Genomic DNA, 17,848 nt, shown 5'->3' with positions numbered 1-17,848 from the left:
TGTTGAATTTAGTCACCAGAATGCCACTGTTTCTAATAGCGAAAGGGCCACCATGAAGGCTCTCCTCCGATGGCACCGACAATTCTCTTCTCCCAGAAGAATTTCAGAACCCCATTCCTCAAGAAGATGACTCCCAAAGTCATTCTAGACCCAGTAGGGATGCCACTCAGACTGAGGGATACAGAATGTCCCCCAGTGACCCTGGGATGTAGCCTAATCCCTGCCTTTCTGACCCCTTGGGAGTTCGTACAGATCCCAGCCCAGAGTCTCTTGGGTATCCCGCCAGAGTCTGGGAACACACAGCTCTCCAGAGCCACTTTGATTGAGGCCATATTTTCGAGTTTCCATATAAGACAGACATCTGGGCTAACTGGAAAGTTGGCAGCTGCCTCACCAGGCTTGGCACTCGCTATGTCAACCCCAAGGCCCCTTTGCTGGAACGGGTGGAGCTGGCACTTGGCTCCAGACCTGCAGTGGTGGGCTCCAGCTGTTTGCCACGAGATTGTCTTTCTATCTGCCTGGCCTGGGATGAGTTTACCTCAGAACCCTGGCCCCCTCCCTGGTTCTCCAGGGGCTGCAGACTCTGCCCCTCTCTCCTTCAAGAAAGGCAGCATCTTGTGAACAACAATGCCTGCCGCTTGCTGGGCTGTCTCTTTACCCGCATTGTCTTGTTTAGTTCATACGAGCACAAGTTGAGGATCTTGAAGCCCATTTAACAGATGGAGAAACTGAGCCCCAAGAAGGCTGAAGAACTTGCCTAAGATTGCAAAGTGAGGACAAAAGAGGCTATTACTTGAAGCACAGTATGTCTGATCCTTGACTGGCCCAGATCTTGTCATCCTGAGGAGACCTAGGCAACTAAACTGGAAGGTCATTCTAAGAGTCTGCACGTCAGCCTTGTGTCTCATGAGTTACTTGTATGTGAAGGACCATGGGCATCAAAATTGGCAGGCAGGCAGGGAACTCAACATGTAACTCAGACCTAAGAGTTAACGGACGCATGCTCAGATGATTGCCCCAGATAAAAGAAGGTAGGCTGTTTCTGAGGGATCCTGGGGAGAAAAGAAAAAAATCAAAAAACAACAACAAAACAAAACAAACAAACAAAAAACCCAAAAGGGTAGATGTTTCTGGAAAGCAGGGCTTAACTCAAAAATGAGGAAAGGGTGTTATTTACTAAAAGCTGCAGATGCCCAGCATTAACTACGCTGTGCCTGGAGCCACCACACTCCTCCCTGCATGAGGTATCCCTATCAAGACCAGGTGTTTTGGAGGTGGGGCAGTAGCTTGAGAGGATGAGGCGCATGCGCATGGTGGGAGGTTTATTGTCATTGGCAAGTCACAGAACAAAAGCTTCATCCCATAAGGAGCGAATGCATGTGGGTAGTTCTGTGGTGTCAGTCCTGGAGAAAGTTGGGTCTGTGAGGGTTCCGGGGGTGATGGGGCAGAGAGCGTTAAGGCAAGTCACAGCAGCAATGACATCACCACGTTAGCCACTGTTTATTTACCACCTTTACTAGGCCTTTGTATTGTAGTGATGCCTAATGACACTTGCAGTTGCCATAGAATACCATACCTTTAGCCCAGGACCCCAAGCCTGGCAGGTCTTCTCCTGTCTCCTGCTTCTGGTGGTCTGCAGTTCACTGTCTGAGGGTGGGTTTCTGGCACTCCAGCTCAGGCATTTGCTACATTGGAGGGCCTGGACTTGGGGAACAGCTGTAGTGAGGAAGGGTTTTCCTATTCTACAGTACCTGGGCTGAGACACCAGTCCCCTGCCCTAGTGAAATGGGACTTACTGAATTCCTGTCACGCTGAGAAAGTATTGTCTCTGGCTGGGCGGTGTTCTGCAAGCTTCTTCCAAGGGATTCGAAGCCATCTGGGAATTGTGTTCCAGGGTTAGTTAGCTCCCTCCCTGCCTTGCAGGGGTGGGCCATGATATGTGGCATCTCTGGCCTACTCCAGCAAGGGCTGGAGCATGGGTGAACTCTGTGTGAGCCAGGGTCTATGCAGGGCTCTCTCTAATTTGCTATCTGTGGTGACATTGGCCCTCCTACCTCTCTGAGGAAACAGAGGGGGCCATCTTTGAGGGAAATGTCCATTCTCATTGAGAGGTCCCATGGCACTTGACCAACGAGAAAGTCCTAACTGTGGGCAGTGTGACCATTGCTGAAATGTAGCGGCTGTGGCTCTCAGGGGCTCATGATCAGTTAGAGCTGTAATTCCACAGGAAGAGCTTCCCTTCACCTTCATCGACTACTTTTCTGTTGCTGTGATAAAACACTCTGATTAAAAGCAACTTAAGTGGAAGAGAAGGATAGGAGGGAAGGAGAGAAGAAAGGAAGAATGGGGTGTGGAGAGAAAAGATGGAAAGGGAAAGAGGGAAGGGGAAAGGGGGAGGAGAAGGAGGGGAAGGAATGAGAGAAGAGAGGGAGGGGAGGAGAGAAAGGGAGGAAGAAGAGAGGGAATGAGAGGGAGGGGAGGAAGGGAAGGAAAAGGGAGGGGAGGAAGGGAAGGAAAAGGAAGGGGGAAGGGAAGGGAAAGGGAGGGCAAGGAGGGGAAGAGGGGGGAGAGGAAAAGGGAGGGAGGGGAGGAGAAGGAGGAGAGAGAATAAGAGAAGAGGGAGGGGAGGGAAAGGAGAGGAAAAGGGAGGAGGGGGAGGGGAAGAGTGGGAGGGAGGGGGAGGTAAGGATACAGCAGGGGAAAGGAGGTGGGAACTAACTCCTTGGATTGGTCTGGTTGTGTGAGGTTCTGTCCCGCATTCATTGTTTCAGCAGAGTAAATCTTCATGGCACTCTATTCCTGCAAACTAAGTTTCTGTTTCCACTTCTACAGATGCAGAACCATAGGCTAAAAGAGAATAGGAAGTGTGCTCCAAATCAGAGTGAACCCGGGAGTTAGTTGTGTACCTGGTTGCCCCGGCTGCCCTGGTCACACTGGGCTCCCACACCATTTCTACCTGGTGTTTCACCTCAGCATACCCACCTGCCTGGGGTGTGCAACTGTGGGGCAAGAAAGATTCCAGCCAGCTCAGAAATCCACCCCCAGGCCAAATATGAGTGTGTTCTGTGGAGAGGGGTATTATGCATCAGGGCTCTCCATATGCCCCTGTTGTGGACACCTTGTCATGATGGCCGAGATCAGGAGTGTACTGTAAATAACCCTGTGGCTAGACATGTCTTCACTGTCTTCTCCCAGCTCTGCATGGGGAACCAGGGCCAAACTGTCTCCAGCAGTTAGTTTCTGTTGAGGCCTCCTTGGGAGTCCCAGCAGCTGAAGGAAGGGTAGAATTAGTGTGGCAAGAGAGCTTGCAGCCAGGGGCTCTCTGTCCCTTTGCCCCAACTGTGAGGTGTGCGAATGTGGCACAAAGAGATGGGCAGCAGGAAGATGGGCAAAGTCGGTGATGAGAAATGTCCAGAGGCACACTGCCCTCTTTGATAGCAGAAAAGTTACCCACACCCGTCCTACATGCTTTAGGTGTTTATAGAGTTTGGGTTGATCCTGACTATGCCTTCAAGAGATACTTTGGCTCTGTCAGGTGTCAGAGTACCAGCTGTAGGGACACGGAAGCTTCCTATGTCCTTGACATTGACATTGACACTGTACTGGAATCACCGTGGCCAACTGGTGCTTATTTTTATGCATATCTGTGTTTGTCTGTGCACTATATGCATGCAGTGCCCTAGGTGGCCAGAAGAGGGCGTTGGGTCTCCTAGGGCTGGAGTTAGAGTTGTGAGCTGCCCTGTGGATGCTGGGAATCAAACCTGGGTTGTCTACAAGAGCAGCAAGTGGTCTTAATCTCTGAGCCATCTCTCCAGCCACCTGTAGCCACCTTCTCTTTCCAGATCTGCAGATCACAAACCCCTCCTCCTCCTCCCCCTCCTCCCTCCCTTCCTCTTCTTCCACCCCCTCTTCTTCCTCCCCCTTTTCCTCTTCTTCCTCCCTCCCTTCCTCTTCCTCCTCCCCCCTCTTCCTCCTCCCCCTCTTCCTCTTCCTCCTCCCCCTCTTCCTCTTCCTCCTCCCCTCCTCCTCCAAGTTATGGTTTCATCCTTGACCCAGTGTGACCCTGAGGGTGGAGACAGGCTCTTCATATTTCCCTCAGATAACTCTGAGTGGCAATTCAATCCTTTGTGTTTGTGTCAAACATCTGATGAGATCTTCTGGCCTCCTGGCCATCCTGATACTTTGTTTCCCATTCCTCTTTCTGATCCAAAACAAAACAAAACAAACAAACAAACAAAACAGTGGGGGAAGGTCCCTGGGACCTGCTGAGCAGATATCTTCCCATAGCCTCCCCTAGACCTCAGAGTTCTCTCTGTACACAGTGCCCAAGGCTTGTCCCAGATTGGCTTATTCTTTTTTCTGAAGCAGTAGATGCTCTGTAGCCAGCCCTCCACCATTCATAAAGCCAGCCCCATCCACCCACTGGGTGACATTAAGCATGCTTCTAGCTTCTATCTGCCTCCATTCACTTATCTGCGAAATGGAGCGAATTTACTAAGTACCCGTCATAACATAACTTACTGTTGTGAGGTTAAGTAAGCTGCTGTGTGAAGCCTTTGCTATAAGGACTCCCCTGCAGCAAATCTGTATCAGAATGTTGTTATCTGTTTCCATATGGTGGGACTGCCCAGGTCGAGACAGGGACAGGGCTTGGCACTAGAGATGGCGTCCCCACAGAGATTACACTCTGGGAAGGAGATGGACACACACACCGGTGGCCGCAGCACATGTTAAATGCAATGAGCAGGGAAGGCTGGTGCCCTGGGAACATGCAGGAAGGACACCTCCTGCCTCACCTCTGTGAATCACACAGTTTAGTGGCTGCTGGGTTCTCACCCCAGGCCTCATGGCCATCTGAACTTCTGCTCCTAATCCCAAGGAGGTTTTTCTGCTTCCTCAAGAGAGATGCTAGATTTGGTTTCACAGAAGTTGGGAACTCTCCCCTTATGAGTTATTCTGGAAGGCTTTGGAAAGGTATGGAAATACCTAGCTTGATGTGGAGGCTGTCAGCCAAATTGGGAGAGCTACAGAGACAGAAGCTTGGCAGTTATTTTTCTCTAGAAGCTTGCCTTCAGGAAGCAGTGCCAATCCGGTATTTTCTCTTCAACCCAGTGACAGTAAAGTCTCAGTACAGGGCAGGATCTCCATTGTGGAGAGAGCCTGGGCTTCTGTGTGACTGTAGCCAGGTCCTCTCAGCTTTCCAGGGCCTCGGCTCTCACTCTCACAGTTTTCTTCAGATCCCTGTTCTCTTCTAACTGTTCATAGCTCTAGCCAAGCGCTCTCCCCTCCTCTCCCAACTGCCCAGAAAGCAAAGATCTGCCTGACTTCTCTTCTGATCCCTCTGGACATCTAAGAGGTGATGCTGCCCTGGCCTCTGGCATATTGAAACCCGCTGAGAAGGTACCTCCTTCTTACCTCCTCTTCCTCCTCCTCTTCCTTCTCTTTCTCTCCTCCTCTTGCTGACTCTCTTTCTCTGTATCTTGTTTCTTTCTCTGTCTCTCTATCTGTCTCTCTGTCTCTCTCTCTGAGGGGTGTCTGTCTGTCTGTCTGAGGGGGCTCTCTCTCTCTCTCTCTCTATCTCTCTCTCTCTCTCTCTCTCTCCCTCCCTCCCTCCCTCCCTGAAACAGTACAGAGTGAAAAAGACACTTGTGGCCTCTGGGGCAGAAGCCTGTATTCAACCTTGACTTGGTTCCCACCAACCTCCTTACCTTCCTGAGCTGTGCTTTTCTGCTCTGTAAATGGGGACTAGAAGCCTTCCTGACAGTTACTGTTGTGAGAAACAGACAGGACAGCATGGCCCAGTGTCCTTACTACTCAAGCGTCACACAAACACTAACTTGGCATTACTCCTCAGCCCCCGGCAAATTCTCTGTAGTATTCTTTCCCACTTTCTGCTCTTCCTAATGTCTGCTGCCTGCATCCAATCAGCCAGTGTTCCAAGTTTCTCCTGACAGTGTGGTCTCAGGCTCCCCCCCTTCTGTCCTCAGCTCACCAGGCCTCAGGCCAGGGGACTGCTATGTTCCCAAGCTTCACCTCCATCCATGTCTCACTCCCAGTGCTTCAGAACCTACGCTTAGAACTCAGAGAAGGTAGATCACGTCATTAAAAAATATTAAGGGGCTGGGGATTTAGCTCAGTGGTAGAGCGCTTACCTAGGAAGCGCAAGGCCCTGGGTTCGGTCCCCAGCTCCGAAAAAAAGAACCAAAAAAAAAAATATTAGAACTTCAACTTATACTTTTTTAGTACCAAAGAAAACATTAAGTTTCACAAGTGTATGTCCTCACTTGATCTGTCCACAGGTCAAACTATCACATATCTCGGTTGGCTTGCAATGTGCCCTGGGATAGGGTTTCCATGTGTTTGACTTTGCCATGTTACAAGTCCCCTGGTTCCCATTGTTCTGCTTCCTGCACTTGTTTGTTGCCTGGCATTAACTAAATCAGTCCTGACAAAGCAGGGGGGAGACTCTAGAAAATTCCTGCTAAGAACCTGAGGTCTCTGGAAACTAATAATGACGTAATCCTAAGCTATCAGGAAAAGCAGGACAGTAGCACGTCTTATGACTTGTCATTGGCCCATCACACGTGGCCTGACATGCACGCACGGTAAGAGCCAAGTGGCCAAGAAGATGTGAGACACAGAGTTCTGTCTGCCGCCGTAGATAGCAAACCTCAAACCTCGCCCTAAGAAATGGCTACAAAGTAGCAGCTACACACTTAGAAAAACATTTGTAGGCCAGACATGGTGGCCAGCATTTGGGAGAGGGAAGCAGGTTCAGATAGAGAGTCTGAGTGTGTCCTGTGCTACACACACACACACACACACACACACACACACACACACACACACACATCAAAGCAGAGAAGGCAAGAGGAGTTGGGAATTTAGTTTAGTGCTAGGGCACTGAGTTCCATCTTCAGCACTAAAAACAAAATTTGTAAATGCCAAGGCATTCAAACTTGGCTCTATGACTGAATGAAAATATCATTACTCCTCCCCTCTTCTTCCTCCTCCTTTTCCTCCCCCCCTCCTCTTTAAGAGAGAGAGAGTCTAGACCACAGTGGCCTTGAACTCCCAGAGATCTGTCTCTGTCTCCTTATTAAGACGTGAACCACCTTGCCCACCAAAATTGCATTATTTTAAAAATTGCTTCTTCTTATTTTAAATTATACCTCTGTGTGTCTGTGTGTTAGTGTGTGCACCTGAGTGACCCGTAGAGGCCAGTAGAGGGCGCTGGATCCCACAGAGCTGGAATAACAGTTCTGTCCTTCCATTATGTGGCTCCATGGGATTGGACTCAGGTTGTCAAGTTTGGTGGCAAGTGTGTTGACTCACTGAGCCATCTCATCCACTCTCTTAGGTACTTCTTAGCTTGGGAATTATGAACTCAGTCTTCCCCCCACCCTCCACCTTACTGCTGGAGATCAAACCCAAGAGGTGGTCATGCGCACTGGACTGCCACTCTAAAACAATGCAGATGCTTCCTTTTCCTGTTTAGTATCAATAGGGGTTTTTTGCCTCTGTGACGTAAGAGGGATGTTGTGAAATCAAAGCAGGATGTGTGTTAGCATCAAAATACTGATATCATTTCCTCGTTAGCCAATATACATCCAGGTCTCTCCTGTGTCTCTATAATCATTTCCAAATAAAGTTAATAAAATAAATAAAGCATGCTTGATCATATGTTATATTGCAAAATGTAAATTAGTGGAATGTATAATGCATATAATATTTTAGCTATATATGTGTTACAAACTCGGATGAGAAATGTCTGTTTTTCTGTCTGTCTGGTTTTTTTTTTTTTTTTGAGACAGGGTTTCTCTGTGTAGCCCTGGCTGTCCTGGAACTCAGTCTGTAGACCAGATTGACCTGAAACTCAAAGCCCCATCTGCCTCTGCCTTCTGAGTGCACCACCACTGCCTGGTGAAAAAAAGACGTTTTTAGTATTTCAAACAATGAAATCTTTTCGCTAGGTGAGACAGGGTCTTCGCTCTGTCTCAGGCTGGCCTTGAACTTGAGGTGGCCCTGCTGCTTCAGTCTCCTGGGTGCTGGGATTAAGAGTATAGGGCATCACTTCAGTTTCTAAAAATATTTCTCATTGAAATATATATATATATATATGTGCATATATCCACACATATATATGATGTACAGCATGATATTCTGAAATGAGAATACACTGTACATGTTTAGGCTGAAGAGATGATTCAGTTAGTAAATTGCTTCCTGCTCAAGCACAAAAACCTGAGTTTGGATACATAGTATGTAAAAAGAAAACACCAAGTGCTGCTAAGCCTAGTGCTGTGCAAGTGAAAACAGGCAGATCCCTAGAGCTCACTGGCCAGTCGGTCTAGCTGAACTATGAGTTCCAGGTTCACTTGGTCTCAAACAAATACGGTAGAGAACAATCAACCCTGACTTCTGTCCTATGCTGCTCCTACATGGACACACACCTCTCCTGTAACACCCACATGGACATATACACAGTCCACATTCGCATATGACAGACACAAAATATGTGTATTGCTTTGCATAGATATGCGTGTTAATTGACTCAATTATTTTTGTGTTTATTTGGGCGGAGGGTGAGTGTTCTTAAAATCTCTTCTTAGTGGTTTTCACATATGCAATGCATTATTCGTTATAGTTGCTTTGTTGGGTAGTAGATCTCTTGATCTTAGTCCTCCTTGTCTAAGTTAGGGTTTCACTGCTGTGAAGAGACACCATGACCATGAAGAGACACCATGACCAAGCAACTCCCATAGACGCAAACATTTAATTGGGGCTGGCTTACAGTTTCAGAGGTTCGGTTCATTATCATCATGATGAGAAACACAGCAGTGTGCAAGCAGACATGGTGCTGGAGGAGCCAAGAGTTCTACATCTTGATCCAAAGGCAGCCAGGCAGCTAGGAGGAGGCTCTCTTCTGCACTGGGCAGGGCCTAAGCACTAGAGACCTCAAAGCCCGCCCGTACAGTGACACACTTCCTCCAACAAGGCCACACCTGCTAATAGTGCCACTGTGGGCCAAGCGTATTCACACCACCCCAGTCCTTTGTGAAAGTCATACCTTTAAGTTTTCCATTTGTTTGTTTGTCTTGTATGTGTGCATAATCATGTGTGACGTGTGTGTGTGTGTGGCGTGTACGGGCCACAGGATGTGAGTGTGGAGGTCGGAGGATAATTTGTGGGAGTTGGTTCTCTCTTTTCACCATGCGAGTTCCAGGTCTTGAACTCAGGCTGTCAGGCTGGGAGGCAAATTCTTTTACTGAGCCATCTGGCCTGTCCTGAAATTCACACCTTGGACCACCAACTCCCAAACTCCTCCCAACTCTACCACAGCTCCCAGTAACCGCTATTTCCTGCTTTGATTCGATAGGTTTGCCTTTTCAGATTGCACACAGATATGAGATAAGGGTGTGCTTGCCTTTCTATGCCTGGTTCATTCCCTCAGCATTGTCATATAAATAAATAAATAAATAAATAAATAAATAAATAAATAAATAAATAAATAAATAAATAGATAGCAAGATTGGCCAGAAGGATCTTGGTGACAGCAAGGTGGGACAGCTGCCCGGGGAAATGTTTGAGGAACCCAGAGCTACTTAGCACATGGGACAACCAGACTGTGGGCACGTGGTAGATAAAGGCCCTCCCATGAGACTGTCTGTATCTTCACTCCTCAGCCTTCCCCGTGATTGAAAACGGCCAGCTGGAGTGTCCCCAAGGGTATAAGAGACTAAACCTCAGCCATTGCCAAGGTAAGGAAGACCCAGAACCAGGGTTGAGCTGGGTGGAGTGGGGTTGGGAGGTGTGGTTATGCCTGCTAATCCTGGGAGAACACCCACCCCAGAAGGCAGGAGTGATCACTGCCTGTTACACGTTTCAGCCCCCGGTGGGAGGGGCTGGCCCTAGGGATCTACATCAGGACTTACTTGATGCTGAGAGATCCTGGGTGTGTGTGTGTGTGTGTGTGTGTGTGTGTGTGTGTGTGTGTGTGTGTCTCATCCTTACTCACTTCTGTTTGAATCCCTACACATTCCCTCACCTCTCAGGCTGCTCCCCCAGGAACAGGAGGGCTTTCCACCGAAAGAGCTGAGATCACCCTGTTGTGGTGACAGCCTCTTTAGGCTCTTCCCAACAGAGCACAATTAGATGGTTGGGTCTCCTATTTACCTGCCTCAGTCCTGGCCAGGGACAAAGGGAAGGTCACAGATGGCAAGGATAGGTGGACCCTGAAGCCTAATCCCACCCCCATCTTAACGCCTCGCTGGCAGATCTGGGGGCCAGCTGAGGCAGGGGTGGCCTGCATTAGAGCCCACAGAGGGGCCAGGCCTTGGGACAGAGAGAGGGACTGAGTGGTGACTTTGTTGATTTTGGAGCCAAAATGAACCTTCTATTGGTAAGTGGCCCTAGAGTTGGCAATGTTAGCAGGACGTGGGGGCACTTACCTTCAGAGGACTTCAACAACTGTGTGAAGAGCTGTGTGTATGACTGTGAATAAAACTGGGTTGAAGATAATATTGTCCTAAATGTCCCTGAGGTCCCTTTTGGAAGTTTTCTCTCAGGGAGATGAAACTGTAGCTGTCTGTCTGTCTATGGGGTACCCAGCCACAGAAGGGATTTTGGCTCAAGGATAGAAAGGGTGCTTGGTCCAGGCCTAAGTGTCTGTTGCTGGCTCTGCCTAACCCAGCTTTAACTCCCTTGGGTACAGTGGACCCAGAGTCTTACTGGGTATAAGGAGAACTCTGTGCCGTCCATTCTTAGACTTTCAGCAAGTCCTCTGCCTGTCCTCCACAGAGCTCCTGGGAAGGTTCCCAAGCACCAACCCCAGAGTGCCTTGGCCCCTGCTTCTTCACCCACAAGCACCATCCCCCTCCCTCTGAAGTGGTAGAGAACAAGAGGGTGTGTGATTGTGTACACAAGCAAAGTGCTACAGCCAATCCGTGCTTGTTGCTAAGTACATAGTGATGGGTATGAGCCAGTCTATGACCCAGGAGAACAGACACCTAGTTACTAGATACAACCAGAGAAGGATTTTATTGGGTGTCATGGGATCCCTTGGTAGAACCCAATCTGGGCTGGAAGGATCAAGGAAGGCTTCCTGGAGGAGGTAGCACTAGGCCAGTGAACATAAATTGTCCAGCTGAAGCGGGTGCAGACCTCCCAGGCAGAAGGATAAGCTCCTTCCTAGGCTCTGGGAGGGTCTCGGATACTATGTCATGCTTTGGGTTTGCCTGGAAAAGGTGGTGAGGAGCTCTGAAGCTTCGGAAGCACAGGGAGGCAAAGCAGGCTTTAAGGTGTGTGGGTCAGCTTCCCTCCCAACTGACAGTGGCCTCTCTTGGGTGCCTCTGCATCCTACCAAGGATGTCCTCTTGGTGCCCATCTTTTGGGACCTCATCTTGTGTTACGTTCCTCAAAGCCTGAGAATGAGCAGGTGTTTGTAATGGCCCTGGGCTACCTAAGTCACACTCCTGCTCTGGAAGCTCTTCCCAGAGTGCTTCCTATCAGCATTGACCCAGCAGTCACAGTCACCAACAGAGGCGCCGTCACCAGCATGTTGACCACTTGGAGCCCAGAGGATGAGGGGTTGAGCTCCCATCGGCAGCATAAGAAGTTTGGGCACTAGGAAGAAGCCATTGTCTTTCTTACATGAGGATGAACAGGAGCCTTTGCTGGTCTTGGGAGGTCATGCAGCCTGCTTGTGGCAGGGGGATACCTCTCATGTGCCTTCCTAACTTCCTGCTGACTCTACCCTTCTTCCCAGCCTCTCAACACTGTCCTCTCAGCCCCTGGCTTCCAGTTCCCTGCAAATATGCCCCTTGGTTGCTCAGGAGCTCTTGAAACCAAGACAGTGTTGTTTATTCGATTCCCATGCTGCTTATAGGAGTCACCAAGGGCTGAGTTACTCTGGGAAAGTTACTCCTGGAGCTTTGCTTCTTCTATAAAACAAGGACCCAAGAAGCTGATAAAACTACCCACAAGGTTAAATAGGGTGTCATATTCAATTACCGAGAGTATCGAGCGTACAGTAGGCACTCCACAAATATTAGCTTTCCAACCAAGATGGCTTACTTTGTGCCAGTGAGTGAAATGGTATGTAATTTTTTTATTTAATAATTCCATTGACATTGTTGAGTGGTTCCTCTCACGATCCAGAGAGATCTCACACTGACCATGTGCAGCTCCCTCCCAACCATCCATCCTCAGTCGAATTCCTCCACTCCCTGCAGACATCAATGAGTGCCTGACCCTGGGCCTGTGCAAGGATTCAGAGTGTGTGAACACCAGGGGCAGCTACCTGTGCACCTGCAGGCCCGGCCTCATGCTGGATCCATCAAGGAGCCGCTGTGTATGTAAGTGATGGTGGGCCTTGGGGCGAGAGACACCCTCCAGGGGCACAGCCCAGACTGAGAGGCAAATTTCCCCAAACCTCATGGTCTCATGCCCAGAGCCAGTGTCTGCTATGAACTTGGAGTTGGGCCAATGTACAGAATTGATCTGTGTGCCCTGTGGGCACTGGAGGTTACAGCCCCACTTTTGACTTCCGGCTTCTCTTCTAAAACTTTTTTTGGCTCTTTTTTTTTTTTTTTTTTTTTTTTTCCCGGAGCTGGGGACCGAACCCAGGGCCTTGCGCTTCCTAGGCAAGCAAAGCGCTCTACCACTGAGCTAAATCCCCAACCCCAAAACTTTTTTTGTGATTCACGTTTTCTGAGTTTTGTTTTATTTTCCTCTCTGATCATTTCTGTCCTGTTTGCTGTCTCACTGTCCTCGAAGGTGAGCGCTGCCACTTTGAAGTGTCTGGGTGAGCCGTATCTGCTAATTAAACTACTATCCAAGTTTAGCAACCAGGTCACGTGGCTGCTAAGTGATTTTTTTTTCTTTTTAATTATGTGTATGGATGTTTTGCTTGTATTATGTCTGTGCACAGTGTGCCTAGTGTCCGCAGAGGCCAGAAGAGGGCATTAGATCCCCTGAAACTGGAGTTATAGGTGATTCTCAGCTGCCATGTGGGTGCTGGGATTCAGACCCTGGTCCTCTGGGAGAGCAGACAGTGCTCTTAACCACTGAGCCATCTCTCCAGTCCCTAGGTGATTTAAAGGAACATTCATTTGTCTATGGGAGAGCGGTGTTCCTGCCCCATCCCAATGCCTTTGTATTACTTCCTGGTTCTTTTTGTGTGCATCTCCATGACCATGAATACACACCTGTTGTGAGTTATGATTTTACATAGTGAATGTGTGTACAGTCCTTGTAAACCCTGGCAGTTCTGTTCCCAGTGACCTCTGTGGTTTCTAGCTGACAGAGTTCCAGACTACCAGGCCCTTCCTCAGACAGCAGAGCTGATACCACAGCCCATGTGAGGCCCTTCCTTAGGAAAAAAGGTCTGACCAGAACAGAATAAAACCAGTCCCCAGAGACCTCTGGCACAGCCTTCTAACTCACAGAGCACTCTGGCTGGCCACAAAGTGCCTGCTCCTGGGTCTGGGGATGCCACAGGAGGAACCAGACTATGCTGCCACCCAGAGGTAGTGGCACGAAGAAGGGTCTGGCTCTGACTCTAAGGATCGGAGACAGTGGAAGCCCTGAGAGTCGGTTTGTTTGTGGTAGCAATAACTTGTAATCAGGGCCCCGAGGACCTTATCGTCTTTCCTTTTCCAAGCCTTAAGGTTCCTTCATTGGGCTGGGCATGGTGGTGCATGCCTTTATCCCCAGAACCCTGGAAACAGAGGCTAGTCTGGTCTGCAGTGATTTTGAGGCTGGCCAAAGCTCCATAGCAAAACCTTGTCTCAAAAAACAAAACAAAAGTTTCTTTATCAGAGACTTTACTTAACACTGGTAAAGGTCACTCTGGTAAAGGCATTTTAATGAAGAAACATGGAGAGAAGCAGTGGGCTCTCTCTTCATTTTCTCTCCCTCCCCAAGGCTCCTCTTTCCCCTTCCTCCAAGAATTCATTCTCCTGCAGATGGAGAAGTCATGTTGATGACTTCCCCTATTAGCATAATAGAGAAGTCTCTGGAGGCTGGCCCAGCTTCCCAGTATTCCACCCTGGGATTCAAAGGTATAGAGTCTCTGGTTCTCTTCTCACCCCATCATCCTGAAGCACACTCGAGAACAATGTCTTACTAAACACTTTGAAGGCAGCAGGTGGAGACAAACAGCTCCATCCCCACCCAGGTCTGCTCTCACACTTCCTGTATGAACCTAGGGCCTCATCAGGTAAACACCATGGGGAGATGTGGGCGCTTCCACTGCAGCCATTCCCGCTGAAGTTCTTGTGAGCATCCGAACTTCCCAGGCTGAGACATAAGCCAGGCTAGTCCTGGTGGCGGTGGCTGACCACACCTCTGTCCACGGCCTTCTGTACTTTTTCCCTCACACTGGCTACTTGCCCATCCCCACGTGCCCTGTCTGTTGCAGCGGACAAGGCTGTCTCCATGAAACAGGGACTCTGTTACCGGTCACTGGTGTCTGGCACCTGCACCCTGCCTTTGGTACAACGGATCACCAAGCAGATATGCTGTTGCAGCCGTGTGGGCAAAGCCTGGGGCAGCAAATGTGAACACTGCCCCCTGCCTGGCACAGGTAACCACACCCTGAGCCCAGCCCTGACCATCAGGATACATCCTCAAAGTCAGCGGCTTCTTCCCCAGCCTGGGTCGGTCCCTTCAAGCGGGAATTCAGTCTGTATTCCAGACCCAGGACTCTCTCTGCAGCCACAATTGTCTCTTCCCCTTGAGGGAAGGAAGGGGGCTCTGGTTTCTTACAGGAAGGGCATGGCTCAGTTAATCTTCTATTGGGTTTTTTAGAAGCCTTCAGGGAGATCTGCCCTGCTGGCCATGGCTACGCCTACTCAAGCTCAGACATCCGCCTGTCTATGAGGAAAGCTGAGGAAGAGGAACTGGCTAGCCCCGTAAGGGAACAGAGACAGCAGAGCAGTGGACCCCCACCTGGGGCAGCAGAAAGGCAGCCACTCCGGGCAGCCACTGCCACCTGGATTGAGGCTGAGACCCTCCCTGACAAAGGTATCTGAGCTAGGGGAAACTCCTAAAGTTCTAAAGTTCTTCCTTTTCTTACCAGTTCCTTCCCTGGGAGGGGGGGGGGTGTTAGGTTCAGAACGGTAACACCAACTCAGTTGCCTCGGGCTCAGGATGTGTGGGCTAGAAAGAGCTTGTATTTGAGGTCTCTAGCCAGTACTCCATAGAACAACAGGCCCATGCCCATGTCACCCCTGGGTTTCTGGTCAGTCCCAAAGGGGAGTTGACAAGCTGAGGCAGGTGAAGAGAGTTGCTCATCTTGCTGGGGATGCAGGGAAGAGGACAGACTGTGAAGCAGTCCTATGTGGAGGGCAGAGGCTGCTGCCCCCCCTCCTGGAGCTCATCTTGTCTTCTTTTCCCAGGTGACTCTCGGGCTATTCAGGTGAGTGAGCCTTCCTGCCAGGGAGTTGGATTAGGGTAACTGGAGAATAAACGTAGACTCCAGGTATAGTCTCACAAGAGCTGAAGAGGAGAAGGACGGACGGGATATCGGATTTTACTGGGAGAGATCACAGAGTTGAATCAAGGACCCATTTGACTGTGTAGTTAGTCCTGGCTGCCACTTAAACCTGAGCGCTATGCATGGAAGCTAGAGCTGGTCCTGAATCTGGCTTGTTTTCTGCGCTTGTTTAACATAGCCTTCTGGGAGGAGCTCTCGGGAAAGCAGAAGTGTAGCCGTGAGGATCTCAAACCGTGCCACTGAGGAGAAAGCCTCTGATCCTCTTCCCTGGTCCCAGAATGCCCATGTGCATCCAAGACTGAGATCTCCGAGCGCCTCCTGAAGACTGAATCTGTCTTATCCTTCTCTCCAGTCCCTTTCCAGTCTGCTGACTCCCACTCATCTGCTAAGCTGTCTCCGTGCCCTGCTTCTCCAGAGCCTTGCTTTCCTGCTTAAGAATTATGTGCTGAAACCGAGTGTGGCACCTTTTGCCTTTAAACCCAGTACTTGGGATGCAGAGGCAGGCAGAGTTAGAAGCCAGCCTGATCTACAAAGTGAGTTCCAGCACAGCCAGGGCTACACAGAGGAACCCTGTCTCAGAAACAAAACAAAACAAAAAGCAAACAAACAAACAAACAAACAAACAGAAGAACCCAGCACTGTCCGAGATCAAAGCTTCTGCTATGTGTCTTCACAGTTCCAGCAATGTCCCAATGCCGTTCTGCTCTCTGGCTTTTCCTCTTTGCTTCCTGAACCTCATCTTTCTCTATCCATAGCTGTGGTGAGCAACACCAAGTGTAGTTATGGCTCCTGGCTTCAGCACACTGGCTTTGTGGCCCGGGATGATCTAGTTAATCTCTGTTACTCCATCTCTGACATGAGGATCGTAGCCTTGATACGTGCTAATGTTCCGCTGTGTGGCCAGCACCCAGCTGGTACAGGACATACATTCAACCACTGTAACTGATAAGGAAGTGCCACTGATCAGTTAAGATTGGGGATAGAAAATGCCTAGAGCAGCAAAAACTCGCTCGCTGAGAGAGTTGAACAGGAAGGAGATGGGGTAAGTGAGGAAGAAATACGTCCTAGAGATAACAAATGAGCCCCCAAAATAACCTTCATTTCTGCGCAGATTACAACCAGTGCTCCCCACCTACCTGCCCGGGTACCAGGTGAGTTCTTCCTCCTAGAAGCTCCCAAAGGGAAAAAAATAGGAGACACATTAGTTTAGTCATGGAATGACTACCCATAAACTGACCCATGGCGTTCAAATCAGAGACGGCGTGGTGCTGTGATGTGTGAGCGCTCTTTCTGGGAACCCTAGTTACCTGAGGGGTTGTGAGGTTAGTGAAATATCCCACAATGCTTTGTGAACATTTTCCTAGTGACCAAACTCTTTCTTAATCTCATGATGCTACTCAGGCCATTCAGCTCATAAATCAGGGCAAAGAGGAGGCGGTAGCTATCTGAAGTAGCAGGTTGGCAGGGCCTCAGGGCTCTTTCCTCCAGGGGCTTCATCCTACCTCCTGATCCTGAGCTGACCTCTCACTAGAGCTGAGCTCAGAGTCCAGGATGCTGGTCTTTCCCTGCTGTGATGTGAACGTGACACCTGCTATCTCCCACGGCAACTGGGTGCTTGTGTTGGTGGCAACATTTTGTAAGCTGCAGGATCTATTACCAATGAAAGCAAGGAATGTTAAATTAGGCATCGGGAGATGGGGCTGCAGCTCTGTCTCCGCAAGCTTAGAATCGTAGCCATTTCTATACTCCTCAGGCCCTTCTACTATGAGAGAGGAGAACAGATATGCCAAAAGAGAGGGTAGAGGGCGGGAGCCTGAGGTGACACTTTTGGTTCTGGGAGTCTGACTGTCGGGGAACATTGAAGGGACGCTGCCAATGGACTCTACTCCCCCCTGTCCTCTCCAGGGGATGCCACTGGAAGACCAACGCCATCATTGCCTGGACAGGGCATTCCAGAGGGTCCAGCAGAAGAGCAGGTGATCCCTTCCAGTGATGTCCTGGTGACGCACGGTCCCCCAGGTAGCTGCAGCAGCCCTTGGAAGCTCTTTGCTCTCGCTTCTGGGGGATGGGGTTGCCCAGAACCAAAGTCCAGGGCAGTCTGTGAGTGGGATTTCGCTCTTGCTTCCTGAGCCAGATAAACAGTCTCCAGCAACTCTGACCTAGCTGTGGTTCTGGCTTGCTCTTACAGAGCGGCACAAAGCCTACCTAGTAAAGGCAGGGGCCCTGCCCTTGTGGGGAATGGTCCTACTCAGAGGACTCCAGGGAAAGCCATGGAGCATCTTAGGGAGAGGGGAGACTTCTTGAAGAATGGGGAGTTCATAGAGTAGGAGTTGAGGTGAGAGGGGGGCT

The 17,848-nt window shown here is 49.7% G+C and overlaps 1 protein-coding gene across 4 annotated transcripts in view; it reads left to right on the top strand.

The window, feature by feature from the left end:
• Ltbp2 (latent transforming growth factor beta binding protein 2) overlaps nucleotides 1–17,848 on the top strand; it is a 96,522-nt gene that overhangs the window by 51,930 nt on the left and 26,744 nt on the right. For all 4 annotated transcript variants that reach the window (NM_021586.2, XM_087554451.1, XM_087554450.1 and 1 more), the window contains 7 exon segments: nucleotides 9,687–9,761; nucleotides 12,234–12,356; nucleotides 14,423–14,587; nucleotides 14,812–15,027; nucleotides 15,402–15,421; nucleotides 16,611–16,650; nucleotides 17,405–17,518. In NM_021586.2, coding sequence (NP_067597.2) covers nucleotides 9,687–9,761; nucleotides 12,234–12,356; nucleotides 14,423–14,587; nucleotides 14,812–15,027; nucleotides 15,402–15,421; nucleotides 16,611–16,650; nucleotides 17,405–17,518 — 753 coding nt within the window.

This window comes from Rattus norvegicus, chromosome 6 (assembly GCF_021556685.1).
Source record: "Rattus norvegicus strain SHRSP/BbbUtx chromosome 6, alternate assembly SHRSP_T2T, whole genome shotgun sequence".
Classification (NCBI taxonomy): Eukaryota; Metazoa; Chordata; class Mammalia; order Rodentia; family Muridae; genus Rattus; species Rattus norvegicus.
The sequence above is the reverse complement of the archived record's forward strand: the minus strand, read 5'-3'. Positions and strand labels throughout refer to the sequence as shown.